The sequence below is a fragment of the Pan troglodytes genome, chromosome 1 (genome assembly GCF_028858775.2).
Source record: "Pan troglodytes isolate AG18354 chromosome 1, NHGRI_mPanTro3-v2.0_pri, whole genome shotgun sequence".
NCBI lineage: Eukaryota > Metazoa > Chordata > Mammalia > Primates > Hominidae > Pan > Pan troglodytes.
In genome coordinates, this window is record NC_072398.2 from 114320068 (window position 1) to 114335969 (window position 15902).

At 41.6% G+C, this 15902-nt stretch overlaps 1 protein-coding gene and 1 non-coding gene across 11 annotated transcripts in view; both read left to right on the plus strand.

Annotated features, from left to right (window-relative positions):
* The window catches only part of TTF2 (transcription termination factor 2), a 47199-nt gene extending 33178 nt beyond the window's left edge, over positions 1-14021 (plus strand). For 6 of the 10 annotated variants that reach the window (XM_009428405.5, XM_009428395.5, XM_009428407.5 and 3 more), the window contains 5 exons: positions 1897-1955; positions 2733-2883; positions 3932-4014; positions 5414-5488; positions 7968-9430. In XM_009428405.5, coding sequence (XP_009426680.1) covers positions 1897-1955; positions 2733-2883; positions 3932-4014; positions 5414-5488; positions 7968-8112 — 513 coding nt within the window. In that variant the 3' untranslated portion in view covers positions 8113-9430. Of the gene's footprint in view, positions 1-1896; positions 1956-2732; positions 2884-3931; positions 4015-5413; positions 5489-7967 lie in introns of all 10 variants that reach the window. The other 4 variants (XR_010152704.1, XR_001708536.4, XR_010152703.1 and 1 more) reach the window with 2 other exon arrangements.
* Positions 1231-1315, plus strand: MIR942 (microRNA mir-942). Its single transcript, NR_036017.1, has one exon. It is a non-coding gene; the product is annotated as a microRNA mir-942 (primary transcript).
* Positions 14022-15902: the final 1881 nt, after the last annotated feature.

A 15902-nucleotide genomic window follows, 5' to 3' on the forward strand; every position in this document is an offset into this window, starting at 1 on the left:
AGGCTGAGATATGCCGTAACCTGAGTCCTGCCTGTCTGCTGGCTCGGAATGTGCTTCATCATCCTGCCTGTCTTGAAAGTGAGGCTTGTTTCTCTCTTAGCATCTCAAGCTGCCATTCTTGGGCTCAACCTCTCTTCAAAGGCTTTTTTTGAAAAAGTGTATTAATAACTAGAAAGGAGGTCATTTCCAGGGGAATGGCATTATTTTTTATAAGGAATGCTGCCTTTTAATTAAAATTTTAAAACATTTACCTAGGTCTTTACCACTGATAGCTGAGAGAAACATAAGAAGAGCATCCCATGTGGCCAGAACACACATGCTAGTGCCTTCAGAGTGAGCTATTGGGCTAAAATTTAAATTCCTAATCATTTGTGTTCCTTGTTTAATTAAATGCAGGTAATATTTATTCACAAGTTTTCTTAACATATGTCCATTAATAGTTCAAACCACATACGGTTGTTTCAAGTAGGGAAGGAGGCTTCTTACTGGAATTTGACCCCGGCTCGTGGGCCATAAATCCAGCCCTCCTGCTGCAGTTTTCTCAAAACACCATGGCCAGCTTTTTCATGTGGGAGTCACAGCGCCTTTCACAATCTCAAGTTGCCAAGACACCAGGCACATCAGTGTCTCTGTTCTATTGTTAACTAAATAACAGATGTACCTGCTTTGCTGTCTGCTAATTTGAATGGTACAGTTCTGTGACTCACTTCCTGCCTAGGCACCAGAATGTTTGTTAAGATTGGAAAGCAGCCCCATGTGGTGACCACTGTAACGACATCCTAGAATGTGGGAGCTCAGGGCACCTCAGAATTTATCTGGCCTAAGTCCTTCTTTTCACTGATGAGGAATCTGAGTCCCAAAGTGGTCCAGCCATATGAGGACAGAGGAAGAACTTCTGTATATTTGTCTCCTGATTGACTTACAGCCCAGTTTTCTTCCTTCTCCAGCATTCTGGGGGTGAACTCTGGGGCCCTTAGAGGCTCTTGAAAGGTTTTTCACATGAGCAGCTGGGAAGAATGAGCCCAGCTGCACTCCAAAGTCATGCCCCACGTGTTCTTACTGACAGCTCCCCTGTGGACTCAAGTGCACCCCAAGGGTTCTTGGGGAATACCCAGGGAACCTGTTCGGAAGCTTTAACAGTTGTTCCTCCGTCTGGACAGGTCCTTTTCAACAACATTTGGAGCAGGCCATAAAGTGGGTAAAGCTCTTTCACTTTCTTCTTCAGCAAACATTAGGAGAGTATCTTCTCTGTTTTGGCCATGTGTGTACTCACAGCCCCTCACACATGGCCGAAACAGAGAAGTTACTTTCCTAATATTTGCCTCCTTGGAGTGTCTCAAGTCCTGGAAGCAAGAGATAATAAGCAATTAATATATAGTATGACAAGGACCGTGATAATAGAAACAAAAGGTGCTATGATAGTACATGGGCAGTAGGCACCTAACCCGTACTTTGGGGGTTGGGAGGACCTCCAAGAAGAAGTGACATTAAGCTGACACAAAAGGGTGTTCTAGGCAGAGGGAACAGAATGGACAAGACAGCCAAAGTGTGATTTATGGGAAGAATTTTGGTGTGATTGCTGTGTCGTTTGACGAGGGCATGGTGAGAAACAAACCCAGAGAAGCAGAGGCTGGAGCAGCAAGGATCCGGCAAGCTGCCTTGAGGAGCTTGGCCTTTATCCTCAGTGGGAAGCTATGGAAGGGCTTTAGCCAGAGGGGTGAAGTGACAAACTCACATTTTAGAAAGAGCTTTCTGGCTGCAGAGAGGAGGGTGGAATAAAGACAGGTGAGGCCAGAGCACAGACGCCATGTAGGAGGCTGCTTCGCATGGCAGGTGAGAGGAGATGGAGAAAAGTGAATTGCTTAAACATACAATGTTGATGTAACCTTTTCCCAGATTTCATCTCTGTTGGCAGAATTGGAGGCAATTCAAAGAAATTCAGCATCCCAAAAGAGGTAACTGCGTTTTCTCATTATCCAAGTATTGGTCATAATTATGTGAGAAAATTTGATATTGCCAAGAGTTATAAATCAAGGACTGTGAGTCATGCTCAGCAGAAAGCACTGAGGTTATAGCACACATTCCCTGTGATTTCTAATTAAAATATTTGTGGTACAAATTGAAAAGGAGATCCCTAGAGGATCAGGGTAAGCAAAGCATCTGAAAAAGTGTTTAAAAGTAGAGAAGCATATAAAGAAAAGCAACGGAGTGAGGAGGCTCCAGCAGTGCTGATAATGTTCTTAAGCTGAGTACTTGGATACAAGGACTCATTTGTTATACCTGACATATGTGCTATACACCTGCATTTGTATATATTAAATAATTCAATATAAAAATTTAGAACTCGAATTAAGACAGCGTGGGGGCAGGGAGGAGCCTGTTGTTCTGGCTGGCACAGGAAGGGTGGTCAGTGTCCCTTTTGTGCAGGACCACAGATTTCTGGATGAGCACTAGGACCCCAAATAAAAGAAGGCTGGAGTCATCACTTTAGCTACCATTTTTTTCTGACTTCATTTAGCACTAAATAAATTGTAGAGAGGATCTAGAAATAACTGGAAGCATTATAATCTTCAGATATGACCTAAGTGTGTGCCTTCTCCCTTAGGTAGCAGAAAGCCTTTCCTTGTCAACATTTGATAGCTAATCTTAAGAATGTTGAGGGCATTAAAGCCCTGCAGATGAGTCTGTTTAATCTATGTTAGGGTATTTTTTTATTTTATTCTTCTTTCCAGTGTCATTGTCTCTCAGTGGACCAACATGCTGAAAGTTGTAGCATTGCACCTGAAGAAGCGTGGACTGACTTATGCCACCATCGATGGCTCTGTCAATCCCAAGCAGAGAATGGACTTGGTAGAGGCATTTAACCACTCCAGAGGCCCTCAGGTACAAGCTGGTCACATCAGAGCTGCATAATTAACTGTTCTGAGTTACACAAAGAGAATTCTTTTTGTTTGGTTGGTTTTTGTTTTTGTCTTTTTGAGACGGAGTTTTGCTCGTTGCCCAGGCTGGACTGCAATAGTGCTATCTTGGCTCACCGCAACCTCCGCCTCCCAGGTTCAAGCGATTCTCCTGCCTCAGCCTTTCAAGTAGCTGGGATTACAGGCTCCTGCCACCAAGCTTGGCTAATTTTTGTATTTTTAGTAGAGATAAGGTTTCACCATGTTGGCCAGGCTGGTCTTGAACTCCTGACCTCAGGTGATCCACCTGCCTTGGCCTCCCAAAGTGCTGGGGTTACAGGCGTAAGCCACCGTGCCCAGCCATATAAAGAGAATTCTGATATGGCAACTTAAAAATATTTACAGCCTTGATTCCTCCAAGTGTTTAGAATTTATTAGACATGTATTGGGATACTTTTAAAGAGCACAAATATTCTAAAAAGAATAAAATACGAGGACTAAAAGGAGATTAAGAGCAGAGCTGGTTAGGTTGAAGGGAATCTTTGCAGAGGAGGCAAGCTTTGAAGGATAGGTGGGGTTTTGGTATGAGGAAATATGGAAGGAAATGAAAGAACACAGGCATCTAATTATAGATAATAAGGATTTGGAAAGCATTAGTAGAATGATAGGCAGGAGAATTATTGTAGCAATGGAGGGGTAGGGACTGATGAAATAAACATAATCTGGTTAATTGAAAGTTTATTGAGCTGACCATCCCCAGGGTTCTAAATTACAGTATTTATATATTTTGGCAAGCACTCAGTTAATTTTTAGAGGTTGACTCACACACACACAAAATGTGATGTGAGAATTTTCTCAAAAGTGAGACATGGGAGATAGCATTATAATGTTAAAAAAAAAACAATTTATAACAGCAGAAGGAAATTTGATAGGAACACAGTGCTTATCTGTATTGATCGTGGACTTAAACCTGAGACCGAGATGTGTTACGAGACCAAGTCTGTTTAAAGTTAATGCTGTGTTTCCTTTTGAAGGTAATGCTAATCTCTCTCTTGGCCGGAGGTGTTGGTCTAAACCTGACTGGAGGAAATCACCTCTTTCTTTTGGACATGCACTGGTAATGATTCCGGATTTGTCCTGGGTTGTCACAGCACATCAAGGAGGCCAGTGGGCTACAGGGGCAGCAAGAACTGACTTCTTATGTTGATTGCTGTGTTCGTATTGCAGAGATGCCTTGCTTTGTATGTGTCTATAGATACAGATCTAAGCAGGGTATAGGGCTAGCTGACTCCCCTGAATTCCTGAGCTAGCAAGCCTTCAAATGACTACTCAAAATAGTTCATTCACGTTATTGTTAGTCTAACATGTGTTTCCATGGAAACGGGGAGCATAGCTTTTCCTCCTGGCTAAGAGTTAACCTTGCTCAGTTTTACCTCTTCTCCAGAATAGTGTATTCCAGACATACTTGTTGGGGTCCAAGGAAATTTCAACCTTTGAAAAGAGGGAGAAGCATTACTCCAAAAAGAAAAGGAATAGGGATTTTTTAATTATGTTAGAAATACACTTAATACCTCACCCTTGGATTCATTGTATGTAGTGTTAATACCAGGAGTACAACCACATCTTTCGTGGCTACAGAATGAATGAGTTAGTGTGTTGCTAACAGAAAATCTCATAATGAGTACCAGTTTGTGGTTTTCCAGTTATGCCAATCAAGGATTGCTGCTGGGGATTGTCATTGGTCCAATTCTCCAGACAGCCCAGATGGGTACAAATAGGCCAACCTGTTATCATCTTCCAGGAGAACGGGTTTAGTTCTTACTTGGGACTCCTCTATACACGTGAGTGAGGAAAGCATACTAGGAATCATGCTTTTTTTTTTTTTTTCTGAGATAGAGAAATGTTATCCAAGATTTTAAAGAGGTAAGATGAGAAACTAATTTGGAGTTACAATGGGAATCAATAAAGAAGGAAACAAATTAAGTCTCCTTAATCGAATCACAGAATATTAAAGTTGAAAAAGGTAGCTAGTCAAGATCATTAGCTGGCCCTTCAATTTCCAAGTAGCAATCTGAAGCCTAGAGGACTGAGGTTAAATAACTTGCCCAAGGACATCTAGCTACCTAGAGACCAGACCTGAGTTTTGGTTTCACCTCTGTTACTTAGAGTTGTCAACTGATGATAGTGCTAAGAGCTATTATTAACAGTCTGACCCTAGTTTCTCACTAGAAACTAGGCAAGAAGGTATCTGGCACCAGCTTGTCTTAGGCCAGTTTAGCTTAGGACAGGGGTCGACAGATTTTTTTTCTTTGAGGCTTTTCAGGCCACACAGTTCTGTGTCACATGATGTGTGTGTTTTGTTTTGCTTTGCTTTCTTTTCTTAAATCTCTTTAAAACTGTAACAATAATTTTTAGCTACAAAAACAAGCTGTGGGCTGGATTTGGCCCATGGCCCATAGTTTGCCATTTCTGATCTAGTATGTCAGTTCCTTTGAGCTTTAGCTGTCTTCTAACAGGAATCCATCACTTGAAGATCAAGCTTGTGACCGAATTTACCGAGTAGGGCAGCAGAAAGATGTTGTCATACACAGGTAAGTAATGGTCCCCAGGACCCAGGACCCTTCTCAACTTGTACTTTGTGAAAGTCTTTCTTTCTTAGATAGTGCTTTCATAGAATTTGAAGTATTTGGTGATGACTTTACTGATGATGCCCCTGAGGCATACCTTCAGGCAAACCACAGTCAGGAGAAAAATGAGCAATTTGGGGTAAGCTTGAAGTTGGTCACTGCAAAAGAAGAGCAAGTTTGTGTATATGGTGAGGGCAGTCCATGAAAGGACGCTCCTCTCTTTTATTTTTCTTTTTAACTTTTATTTTGACATAATTTCAGACACACAGAAAAGGTACAAGAATAGTACCAAAAAGTTCCCATATATTGTGGTGTGCATGTGGGTAGAAACATTTTTCTGGACCACTTGAGAACAAGTTGTAGACCTGATGCTCCTTTGTCCCTAAGTACTTAAGTGTACATTTCTTAAAATTAAGGGAATTCTCTTACATAACCCCAATAAAATTATCAAAATCAGGTTATTAAAATTAATAAAACACTATTATCTGATCTACAGATCTTTTCAATCTCACTTGTCTCAGTGATGTCCTTCACAGCAAAAAAGAATCCCAGATCCTGGTAGCACGCAGTTTTCATAAGTTTGTCTCCTTTGATCTGGAACAGTACCCAGTCTTTGTGTTTTATGACATTGACATTTTGATGAGCATGAGCCAGTTATTTTGCAAAATGTCCTCTGTTTTGGACCCCCTTGTCTTTAAAAACAACAAAACCTGCCTTAATGCTGCCAATCCCCTCTCACAATGGCCCTGTTTTTCGCCTTCCTTTTCATGACCAGGTTTCCTGAAGAATTAGGAATCACTGCCTATCTTTACTTGATTACTTCCCATTCATTCCTCAACCTTTACAAACTGGCTTTTACTCCTGTTGCTGCACTGAAATTGCTCTTGTTAAGGGGCACCAATGACTTCCAGACTTCGCTAAATATAGTGATTATGATAGTCTTCCTATGCTCTCTTCTCTGCTCATTCTGTACATTCCTTCCTTTACAAATTCTGTGCACTCTAGTAAGTCCAAAATTTGTATCTTTAGTTCCAAGGTCTCCTAAACTTCAGACCTGACTATCGCAGTCCCTGCTAAATACCTGAATCCGAGTGTCCACATACTCATCTGTTATTCCTTCTTTTATTCATTGTTCTTTTGAGCCTTCAGCCCATAAAACATACCTTTTGAGCACCCACTATGTAGCAAGTATAATTACATGTTTCAGGTACTCAAATGTTACAAATATAAATTGATTTTCTCTTCCTATTACCTCAAATCTGCTATTCCTCTGTAGTCATTGTCTTTTTTAATAGTATCACTCTTTATCTAATTATCTAGCCAGAACTAGACTCCTACCTTTCTCGCTTTTCCACGTACCAAATCCTTTAGTTATATTTTCTAAATGTTTCTGATAACCATTTCTTCCTTCCCATGCCCACTGCCAGGTCCCCCCTTCCCACTCTGCTGAATCCTGTTCTCTCCATCACCACCGAAGGGCTCTTCCTAGCTAATCCATCTGATTGTGTCATCCACTTCTCATATTCTTCAGTAGCTCTCACCTCCTATAGGATCAAATCAAAATGTCTTAGCATGACATGCACCACCACCCGTGATCTGGCCCTACCAGCCTCTTGAGCTTTTGCCATTGTGGACAACATGGTCAATGTGAACTTCCTCCAATACACCATGCTCTGAAACTCAGCCATGGTTTTGCACGTGTTCCCATTCCCTGGGGTGCTCTCCTCACTGCTCTCTCTGGCAAACCCTTGCCCAACATACAAGTCTCATATTAAGAGTTAACTGTTTAATGGGGCCCTCCCTGACTACCCTGGACACATTTCCTTTTCCTCCTTTTGCACATGGCACATACTTCCATTATAGCACTTACCAGGTCATATTATTATTGTTTATTTTCATGTTTGTCTCGCTTTCATTCTGCTTCGGAGCAAGACCATATTCATCTCTCCATCCCCACACCTAGCATAGTGTAGTGAGTGCTTAATCAATACTTTTGAATGAGTGAATGAATGACAACAGTGCCATTTACTTGGTTTGAAAACCCTGTTTTTAGTGTGAATTCACTAAGAAATACTCTAGTTAAACTAGCAGAAATTTGATAACCTTTGAGGCCTTATGGACTTACCAAGGTAGAACTTTTTGGGTAAAAGCTAGATCTCTATACTTTTTTGGATTGGGATATCTTTTGCTTATTTTGAGTTTGTTTCAATTACCTTAGCTTCAGAAAGTATTAAAATGTCAATGTGGGTCACATCCTTTTAAAGGGATATATATCTAGTCAAGGTTGTTTGGATTCCTCAGACAGGGTTCTTAACTGGACCTAAGAAGACTTAAAGGAAGAAATCGCATTAAAAACGAAAGCATAGTAAAAGTTTGAATGTATTATTAGATGTGCTGCTTTGGGTTTTTGATAGTTTGCTTATTTTTTGTTTTTGTTTTTTAGATTTGTTTGTGAGGGAACAGTAGAAGAAAAGATCTTACAGCTCCAAGAAAAAAAGAAAGATTTGGCCAAACAAGTTCTATCAGGGTCTGGAGAATCTGTCACCAAGCTCACCTTGGCTGACCTCAGAGTCCTTTTTGGCATCTAACCTCCTGTGGATAAGGGCTCAGAATAGCACCATTGCTGGTTTGTATTAGGATCTGGGAATAACAACCTAACCATAAGCCTTGAACTCTGTTCTTTGCATTTCAATTTCACCGTCGAGCCTTTCACCTTCCTCAAAATGAGGCATAATCTTATCCCCAGAATTGAGGAGGGGTTATGTTAACCAATTAGTTAACCAATTATGTTAATAATTTATTTAATGAGTGATATGGAAACCAATTGATTTTTTTAGATAAAAGAATATGTTTTAGAGTTGGATGATTTTGGAAAACAACTCTGGCAGAATTGTATATAAGCTTCAGTAAAGTTCAAAAAGCGGGCCAGGTGTGGTGGCTCATGCCTGTAATCCCGACACTTTGGGAGGCCAAGACAGGAGGATGGCTTGAAGCCAGTAGTTCAAGACCAGCCTGGGCAACACAGTAAGACCCCATCTCTATGAAGAATAAAAAAATGAGCTAGGCGTGGTAGTGCACACCTGTAGTCCTAGCTACTTGGGAGGCTGAGGCAGGAGGATCCCTTGAGTCCAGCAGGTTGAGGCTGCAGTGAGCTGTGATTGTGCCACTGTTTTCCAGCCTGGGCAATATAGTGAGACCCTGTCTCAAAAAAAGGAAAAAAAAGCTCAAAAAGTTCTGTGTTGCCTTTCTCTTCTTCGCTGATGATGGGAGAACCAGTTGCTACCTTCTCTAACACAGGCTCCATCCTATCTCTTCATCTCTTCTTGCCAGTGATGTTGCTCCTGTAACCATCTTTTTATGGGTGGAGCAGAGAGTCAATCCCTGCAGCCAGCCATCTCTGCAGTTCTCTCAGTGCAGGCAGTTCTTCCTCTCAGGCTGAAGATCAAGGAGATGCTTTGTACATGAACAGATGCTGAGTATCTGTATCATTGTATTGTTTAGTGTCAGTATCATTTAGTATTTGCATCACTGTACCATTTAGTGTTGTATATCACTCAGTCATTTAATATTGGTTATCACCATACCATTTAATATTTGTATATTTGGTTCATTGTATCGTTTAGTATTTCTATTATATCATTTCTATTTGTAGTATTTGTATAATATTTGTGTCATTTTTAATAGTATTTGTATTTTTACAAATTTGCAGTATTTGTAGCATTTAGTATCATTGTTTCATTTAGTATTTGGTACAATCTAATAAATACTAATCCAGTCCAATACTAATCCAATCCAATACTAATAATACTATTGGTACAATCCAATACTAATAATACTATTGGTACAATCCAATGCTAATAATACAGTAGTATTGATACAATCTAATAAATAATGTGTTTGACAGTGTAGCAGAAATAATGCTATGTGTTCACCAAACCCACTTCCTTTTCCTCCCGGGCACCCAGAGAGACTGTATTTCCCAGTCTTTGCTGCAGTTTGACGGGGTCCATATCAATGGACTGTGGAGAGAAGCGATTGATGTAAGTCACTTCTAGGTGGCCCTCTACCACTTTCCAAAAGATCATTCATGCTGTTTCTTCCCTCCTCAGCCTATGGGATGCAAAGGAACTGATGGAAGATTACAAGGCCCTAGGGAAGGTGAAGCCACTAGCTCAGCAGTTCTTAGCCTAGTTTTTGGCCATCAGCCCTTCTATTAGACTAGTGAAGCCTCAGTCCCAGGATGGCTCCCCATGTGCACTTCCCTCCTCGCCCCAGCTCACCTACACTGGACTATGACATGATCAAGGAATCTTTTTTTTTAAGCTACTGAGATTTCTGTGTTGTTTACGTAGCAGTTTGTACCCTAAACAAACACTTGAGATTTTATACTTCAGGCAACTATTCAGATTTCCTTCTTCTCATTAGCAATTGTTCCAAAAACACTTACTCTGCTAATTTCTGCTAGAAAGAATCACAGTTCTTCTTACACAGAAACATTTCTGTCCCTTGAGTTGGGAAACAAGACCCTATGTTAACCCAGTCACAGTGTGGACTGAGGCATTCGGAGCCTATTTAAGCAGAAGTTTTCTATAAGGACAAGATTTAAAGGCTTACCAAGGTAAAGACAATGGCCTGGTGGGAAGAATTCTAGTCTAGAACGTTTGAGATTTGACTCTAGTTCTAGGTTCATCTTAGCTGGGTGTGTAACGTTGAAAAAAATTGGCCGGGTGCAGTGGCTCAGGCCTGTCATCCCAGCACTTTGGGAGGCCGAGGCAGACGGATCATGAGGTCAAGAGATCAAGACCATCTTGGCCAACATGGTGAAACCCCGTCTCTACTAAAAATACAAAAATTAGCTGAGCGTGGTGGCGTGCGCCTGTAGTCCCAGCTACTGGGGAGGATGAGGCAGGAGAATCGCTTGAACCTGGGAGGTGGAGGTTGCAGTGAGCTGAGATCACGCCATTGCACTCCAGCCTGGCAACAGAGCGAGACTCCGTCCCAAAAAAAAGAAAAAAATCCTTACTTTCTCTACACTCTGATTTCCTCATTTGTAAGGTGGGCAGTTTTCAGAACTTAGCAGCAATAAGGTTTCTGATAAAATCAAGAAGCAAAGGAAGTAACATTGCCTTTTTGAAGTTTTGCTATAAGATTGACATACCAAGGTAAAGATTGAGTCACCTGAGAAGCAGTGGCTCCCAGGCCAGCAAGAATGTACAAACCTGGCTCTGCCATTTGCTGATTGATATTAGGCAAGTTGCAGATTCCTTGGACATCTCAATCCTTTCATTGGTAAAATGTATGGATTAGCATGTATCTCATGCTCCACTGGGAATTTCATAGCAAATATATATACTACAACATGGTTGACCAGATAGATCAGTAATGTCAACTAGAAGGTATTAGATGAACATTGTCAGTCTCCAGTCAAGCACTGTTTAGGGGAGAGGAATTCTTTCAGGTTCAAGCATTCTGGCTTTTAGTTTGGAGAGGGATGCAGGGATTGTAACTTAAAATCTTCAGATATTGAGGCCATTGACAAGTAATCTACTGTAAGGTAGATGCCTCCTGGTATTTTAAAACAGCTTTTCTAATTTCCCTTGTTATTGTACGTAAGCAAAGCAACCTAGTTATGTCTTGGGTAGGTGTTCTCATAGCCGTGAGATGCTACTGACTTGATGTGGATGCAGAAAAAAATGGAACCACTGCCTTAATGGGATGAAATATACCAAACATGCATTCTTAAATCCTAGTGCTGGGATGGATTACATGAATTACATTGTGGAGCTGCATATGTGTCTCCCCTCTTCCCTCCCTGGGGGTTAGGCTGGGTTTGTTTGTTTGTTTTTTTCAGTTTTGTCCTCATGAGGCTTAGCATCTAAGGGAGACAGGCATGAATTAACAGAAGTGGCATTCTGGTATATCTGTCTCAGGCTCATATTCATTTTAGTGTAAATCAGTTTCTTCAAGTCTAGGTATGACAGGGTGGGTCTTTGCACCTTCTAGCGATGGGCAGCATCCCACAACATAGTGGTCTAATTGAGGTGCTGCACTATGAGTCCTGCCTGTGTCAACCAGCCTTCCTTCATGTCACAATACTGCTGCTGGATTTGCTTTTTACATCTGCCTATTGCACCTGACTTGGGCATGGATGATAGGAGGTAATAAATGCTTTGAAAACCATGAAGGGCCACACAAGTGCTAGTGTTATTGCTGTGGGACAAGGTCTGGGAATATGAGAACCAGCAGCAGCATGGGTGCAGCTGAGAACCAGATGGTGAACATCTGTCTCCAAAGTGCAACATTCCTGAGCACCAGATGTATAAGGCATTTCTTACTCGACAGAATTGACTTCATGGAAGGTATGTAGTTTGACTTTGCCTTAGCCATGTTGATCAAATAGGAGTATTGTGCATGCCGCAGCTAGACAGAGTCCTGGGCCCTTTAAAAACCTTGTCAGTGACTCCCATTGCAGGCCCAGCGCAGTGGTTCACACCTGTAATCCCAGCATTTGGGAGGCTGAGGCAGGCAGATCACTTGAGGCCAAGAGTTCGAGACCAGACTGGCCAACATGGCAAAACCTCCTCTCTACTAAAAATACAAAAGTTAGCCAGGTGTGATGTTGGGTGCCTGTAATTGCAGCTACTCGGGAGGCTGAGGCAGGAGAATCACTTGAATCCAGGAGGCGGAGGTTACAGTGAGCTGAGATCATACCACTGCACTCCAGCCTGGGCCACAGAGAAAGAACGGTGATTCTTTCTAGCAGAAATTAGCAGAGTAAGTGTTTTTGGAACAATTGCTAATGAGAAGAAGGAAAAACAGGAAAAAAAAATTTTCTGTTTATGGGAGGTGACTTATTTCTCTATCAATCCTGTGAGTGATTTAGCATGGCAATTCATGAACACTGAGTTGTTTCCTTGCTCTGATTGTCTGTTGCTCAATGAAATGGCTTTTAGCAGGGCTCAAAGGTTAAGCCAGATTCTCCTGCACTAATAGGATAAGCATGGAGACACCAGTGTTCAGTGTGGCCTCTGGTTGTCTGAAATTTTGCTATCAACTCTAATACCTTGAAAGAATTAGGTTTCCAAAGTGGGATATTGTGCTGCTGTTTGTGATATAGCATCTAGCCTTAGGAAAGGGCAGGAACAGTTTAAAAGCACATCTGTAGGCACAAAGAGAATTATAATAGAAATTCAGAATTCCCAGGCATATGACCTAGACCAAAATTTCTTCATAACTACAAATGAAATCAGGGTCATTTATAGTACAAACTACCACAGAAGTCAGTAGTTAGGGGATGGAGATAGATATGAAAAAAAAAAAAAAAAAGCAAAACCCAGCCTAACTCCCAGGGAGGGAAGAGGGGTGACAGATATGCAGCTACACAATGTTTTTACTATCTTGAGTTCTTTTTACCCAGATTCCATAGCTAAATCCAGATGTATTAATAGGTAGAGACTACTTCAGAAAGGATGAGACTATTTTCTTGCTTAATTATCCACACAGCAATTCAGAAATGTATATTGAACACTTTTTATATGCCAGGCACTGCTGGGCACTGGAAATATAAAAGTAAGCAAAACTGAAAAACTATCCTGTCCTCCTGAGGCTTAGCATCTAAGGGAGACAGGCATTAGTCAACCCCATGTGGCTGTGAATCAGCCATGATGCTGAGTGCTACAAGAGAGGACTGTGCGGCTGGGAGGGCTTGTAACAGGATTTGACCTAGTTAGGGAAGATCTGAGGAAGTGATGAAAGAAGGAAATCAATATGTAAGAGCTCACAAGGCAGAGTGAGATGTTTCTTCCTATACTGCCTGCTTCTAATGAGCATCCACTTCATTGAACCACCTCTTCATTAAGCCAAACCTACCACACAGGGATACATTCTCTGGAGGAAAGTTGAGCAACTATTGCATTTGGGACATTAGAGTATGGGTGGGCTGACAGGTATGTGTATGTTTATTATCCAAGACAGCCAAGGTGTTTATCCTGTTACAACATCCCAGAGGACAGAGGCTCTTATTTGTGACTCTTTTTTCTTACCTGTAACACCAGAGGCATAACTTACATCATAATGCTGCATCTTGTTGATGCTTCAATGCTCACAATTCAAAGGTGATTTCTGAAGCACTTTGTTACACTGGGGACAGCTCCTAAATCCTCCCACTCTTTTTTTGCCTCATCTTGGAGTCTTGGGCTCTGTTGATCACTGACTCTGCCAGGTCTTTCAGCAGGCAAGACAGCTCAGTTAAATTGAGTTTGGACTTCCACTGTAGTGCATGCATGAGACAGCACCCCCAATCCCCAACACCCACACACAAACTTTAAATATTTGTAACAGAATTGTTACCATTAATATTGCTTAAAGGCTAACACATTAGCCAGAACCTAGATGTCTTCTGGAAATTTTTTATTGCAATGTTACTTCATCTACATAAAGTTGTCCAATCACTGAAACCTTCTCCAACTGAAATAAATGGTAAGCTTTTTGTTCTCAATTCTGAAATCGGATTCATTAAAAGGCACATGGGGATAGATGATATAATACAACAGGCTTCTTCATGGCAAGCAGTTCCCTAGATGTATGAGGTAATTGGAAAATTCAAGGCTGGTCTCTCAGGTGCATATAATTTATCCAACAGACTCGAGATAAGGCTGATTTTTTTCCAAGTGGTATTTGTTTAAATGACAAATACTGAGGTTCGGGAGAAGGGAAGTCTGGCTTATAAAAACAGATACCAAGGAGATCCAAGCTAAAAATTCTACCAATTAGATCTTTATTCACTGATCATAATATTAAGTCTCTACTATGTGCCAGGAACTGTCCTACATCGGGACAGTATGGTAGTTTAAAAATATCAAATCCCTGCCCTCATAGAGCTTACAATCTAGTATAAGAGGACAGACAACAAACAGAATATATACATGTTGGCCTGAAATCCCAGCACTTCGGAAGGCTGAGATGGCCAGGAGTTTGAGACCAGCCTGGGCAACATGGCAAAACCCCATCTCTACAAAAAATGCAAAAAATTCACCGGGCATGGGGTGGGGGTGGTGGTGTGCCTATGGTTCCACCTACTCCAGGGGCTGAGGTGGGAGAATCACTTGAACCTCGGGAGGCAGAGGCTGCAGTGAGCCGAGATTGTGCCACTGCACTCCAGCCTGGGTAACAGAAAGAGAGAGACCCTGTCTCCAAAAAAAAAAACCACAAAACAAAACATATATATATGTGAGATGGTGATGAAACTGGGCAACTCTGGGGTGGGAAGTTGCTATTTTGTACAGGGTAGTTAGCTAATAGGGTGATTTTTGATACTGGAGCGAGAACTTGAGAAGAACATGAATCATGAAGGTATCTGTGAAAAAAGCATTTCAGATGGAGGGGCAGTGATTCTAAAGGCCCCAAGACAGTGCTTGGAGTTTGAGGAGCACCAGGCAGACCAGTTTGGCTGGAATAGGGTGATGGAGGCGGATGGGTGGGCAGTAAGAGCAGGGATCCAGATCATGCGGGGTCTTACATGCTGATGTAAAGACTCACTTTTCTGAGATGTGAGGCCAATGGACAGTGGTGAGCAGAAGAGTGACATGAGCTGACATATTTTAAAAGATTTCTCTGATATTGGGTGGTCAAAAAAGATAAAGATTGGGAATTGGCCATTGGATTCTGTAACCTGGAGTTTACTGGTAACCTTGACAAGAGCTATTCAGTGGAGTCTTGAGGATGACAGACTGACTGGATTAGATCTTACAGAGAATGGGAGGGAAACTAGGATACCAAACAACAATTCTTTTGAGGTCCTTTTAAAGAGGAGCAGAAAAGGGGAAAGGTTGCTAAAGGAGGATGTGAAATTCTTCTTGAAAACTCAGCCCTAACACCCAATGCGACTATATTTGGAGAAAGGGCCTTTAAGGAGGTGATTAAGGTTAAATGACATCATTTGGGTGGGGTCCTAATCCAATAGGACTGGTGTCCTTATATGAAGAGACACCAGGAGCACATACACACAGGAGAAAGGCCATGTGAAAACAAGGTTGCCATCTGCAAGCCAAGGACAGAGTCCTCACCAAAAAACAACCCTGCCAGCACCTAGATTTTGGACTTCCAGACTCCAGAACTGTGAGAAAACTAATTTCTGTTGTTTAATCCACCCAGTCCATGGTATTGTTATGGCAGCCCTAGCCAACTAATACAAAAGGGAAATTCGTATTTTAAGAGGGAATATTGTACCATGTTTATTTTCTGAAGTAAGCAATCTGGGAGAGGGGGAAATTACTGAAGCAATGTTTTTGGGCAGTGGCTATAGAATGGGATTTAGTACATGGGACAGGAGTTGGCTCTTGATAGGAATTTAGGTAGATGTGTACATATGGTAGGGATG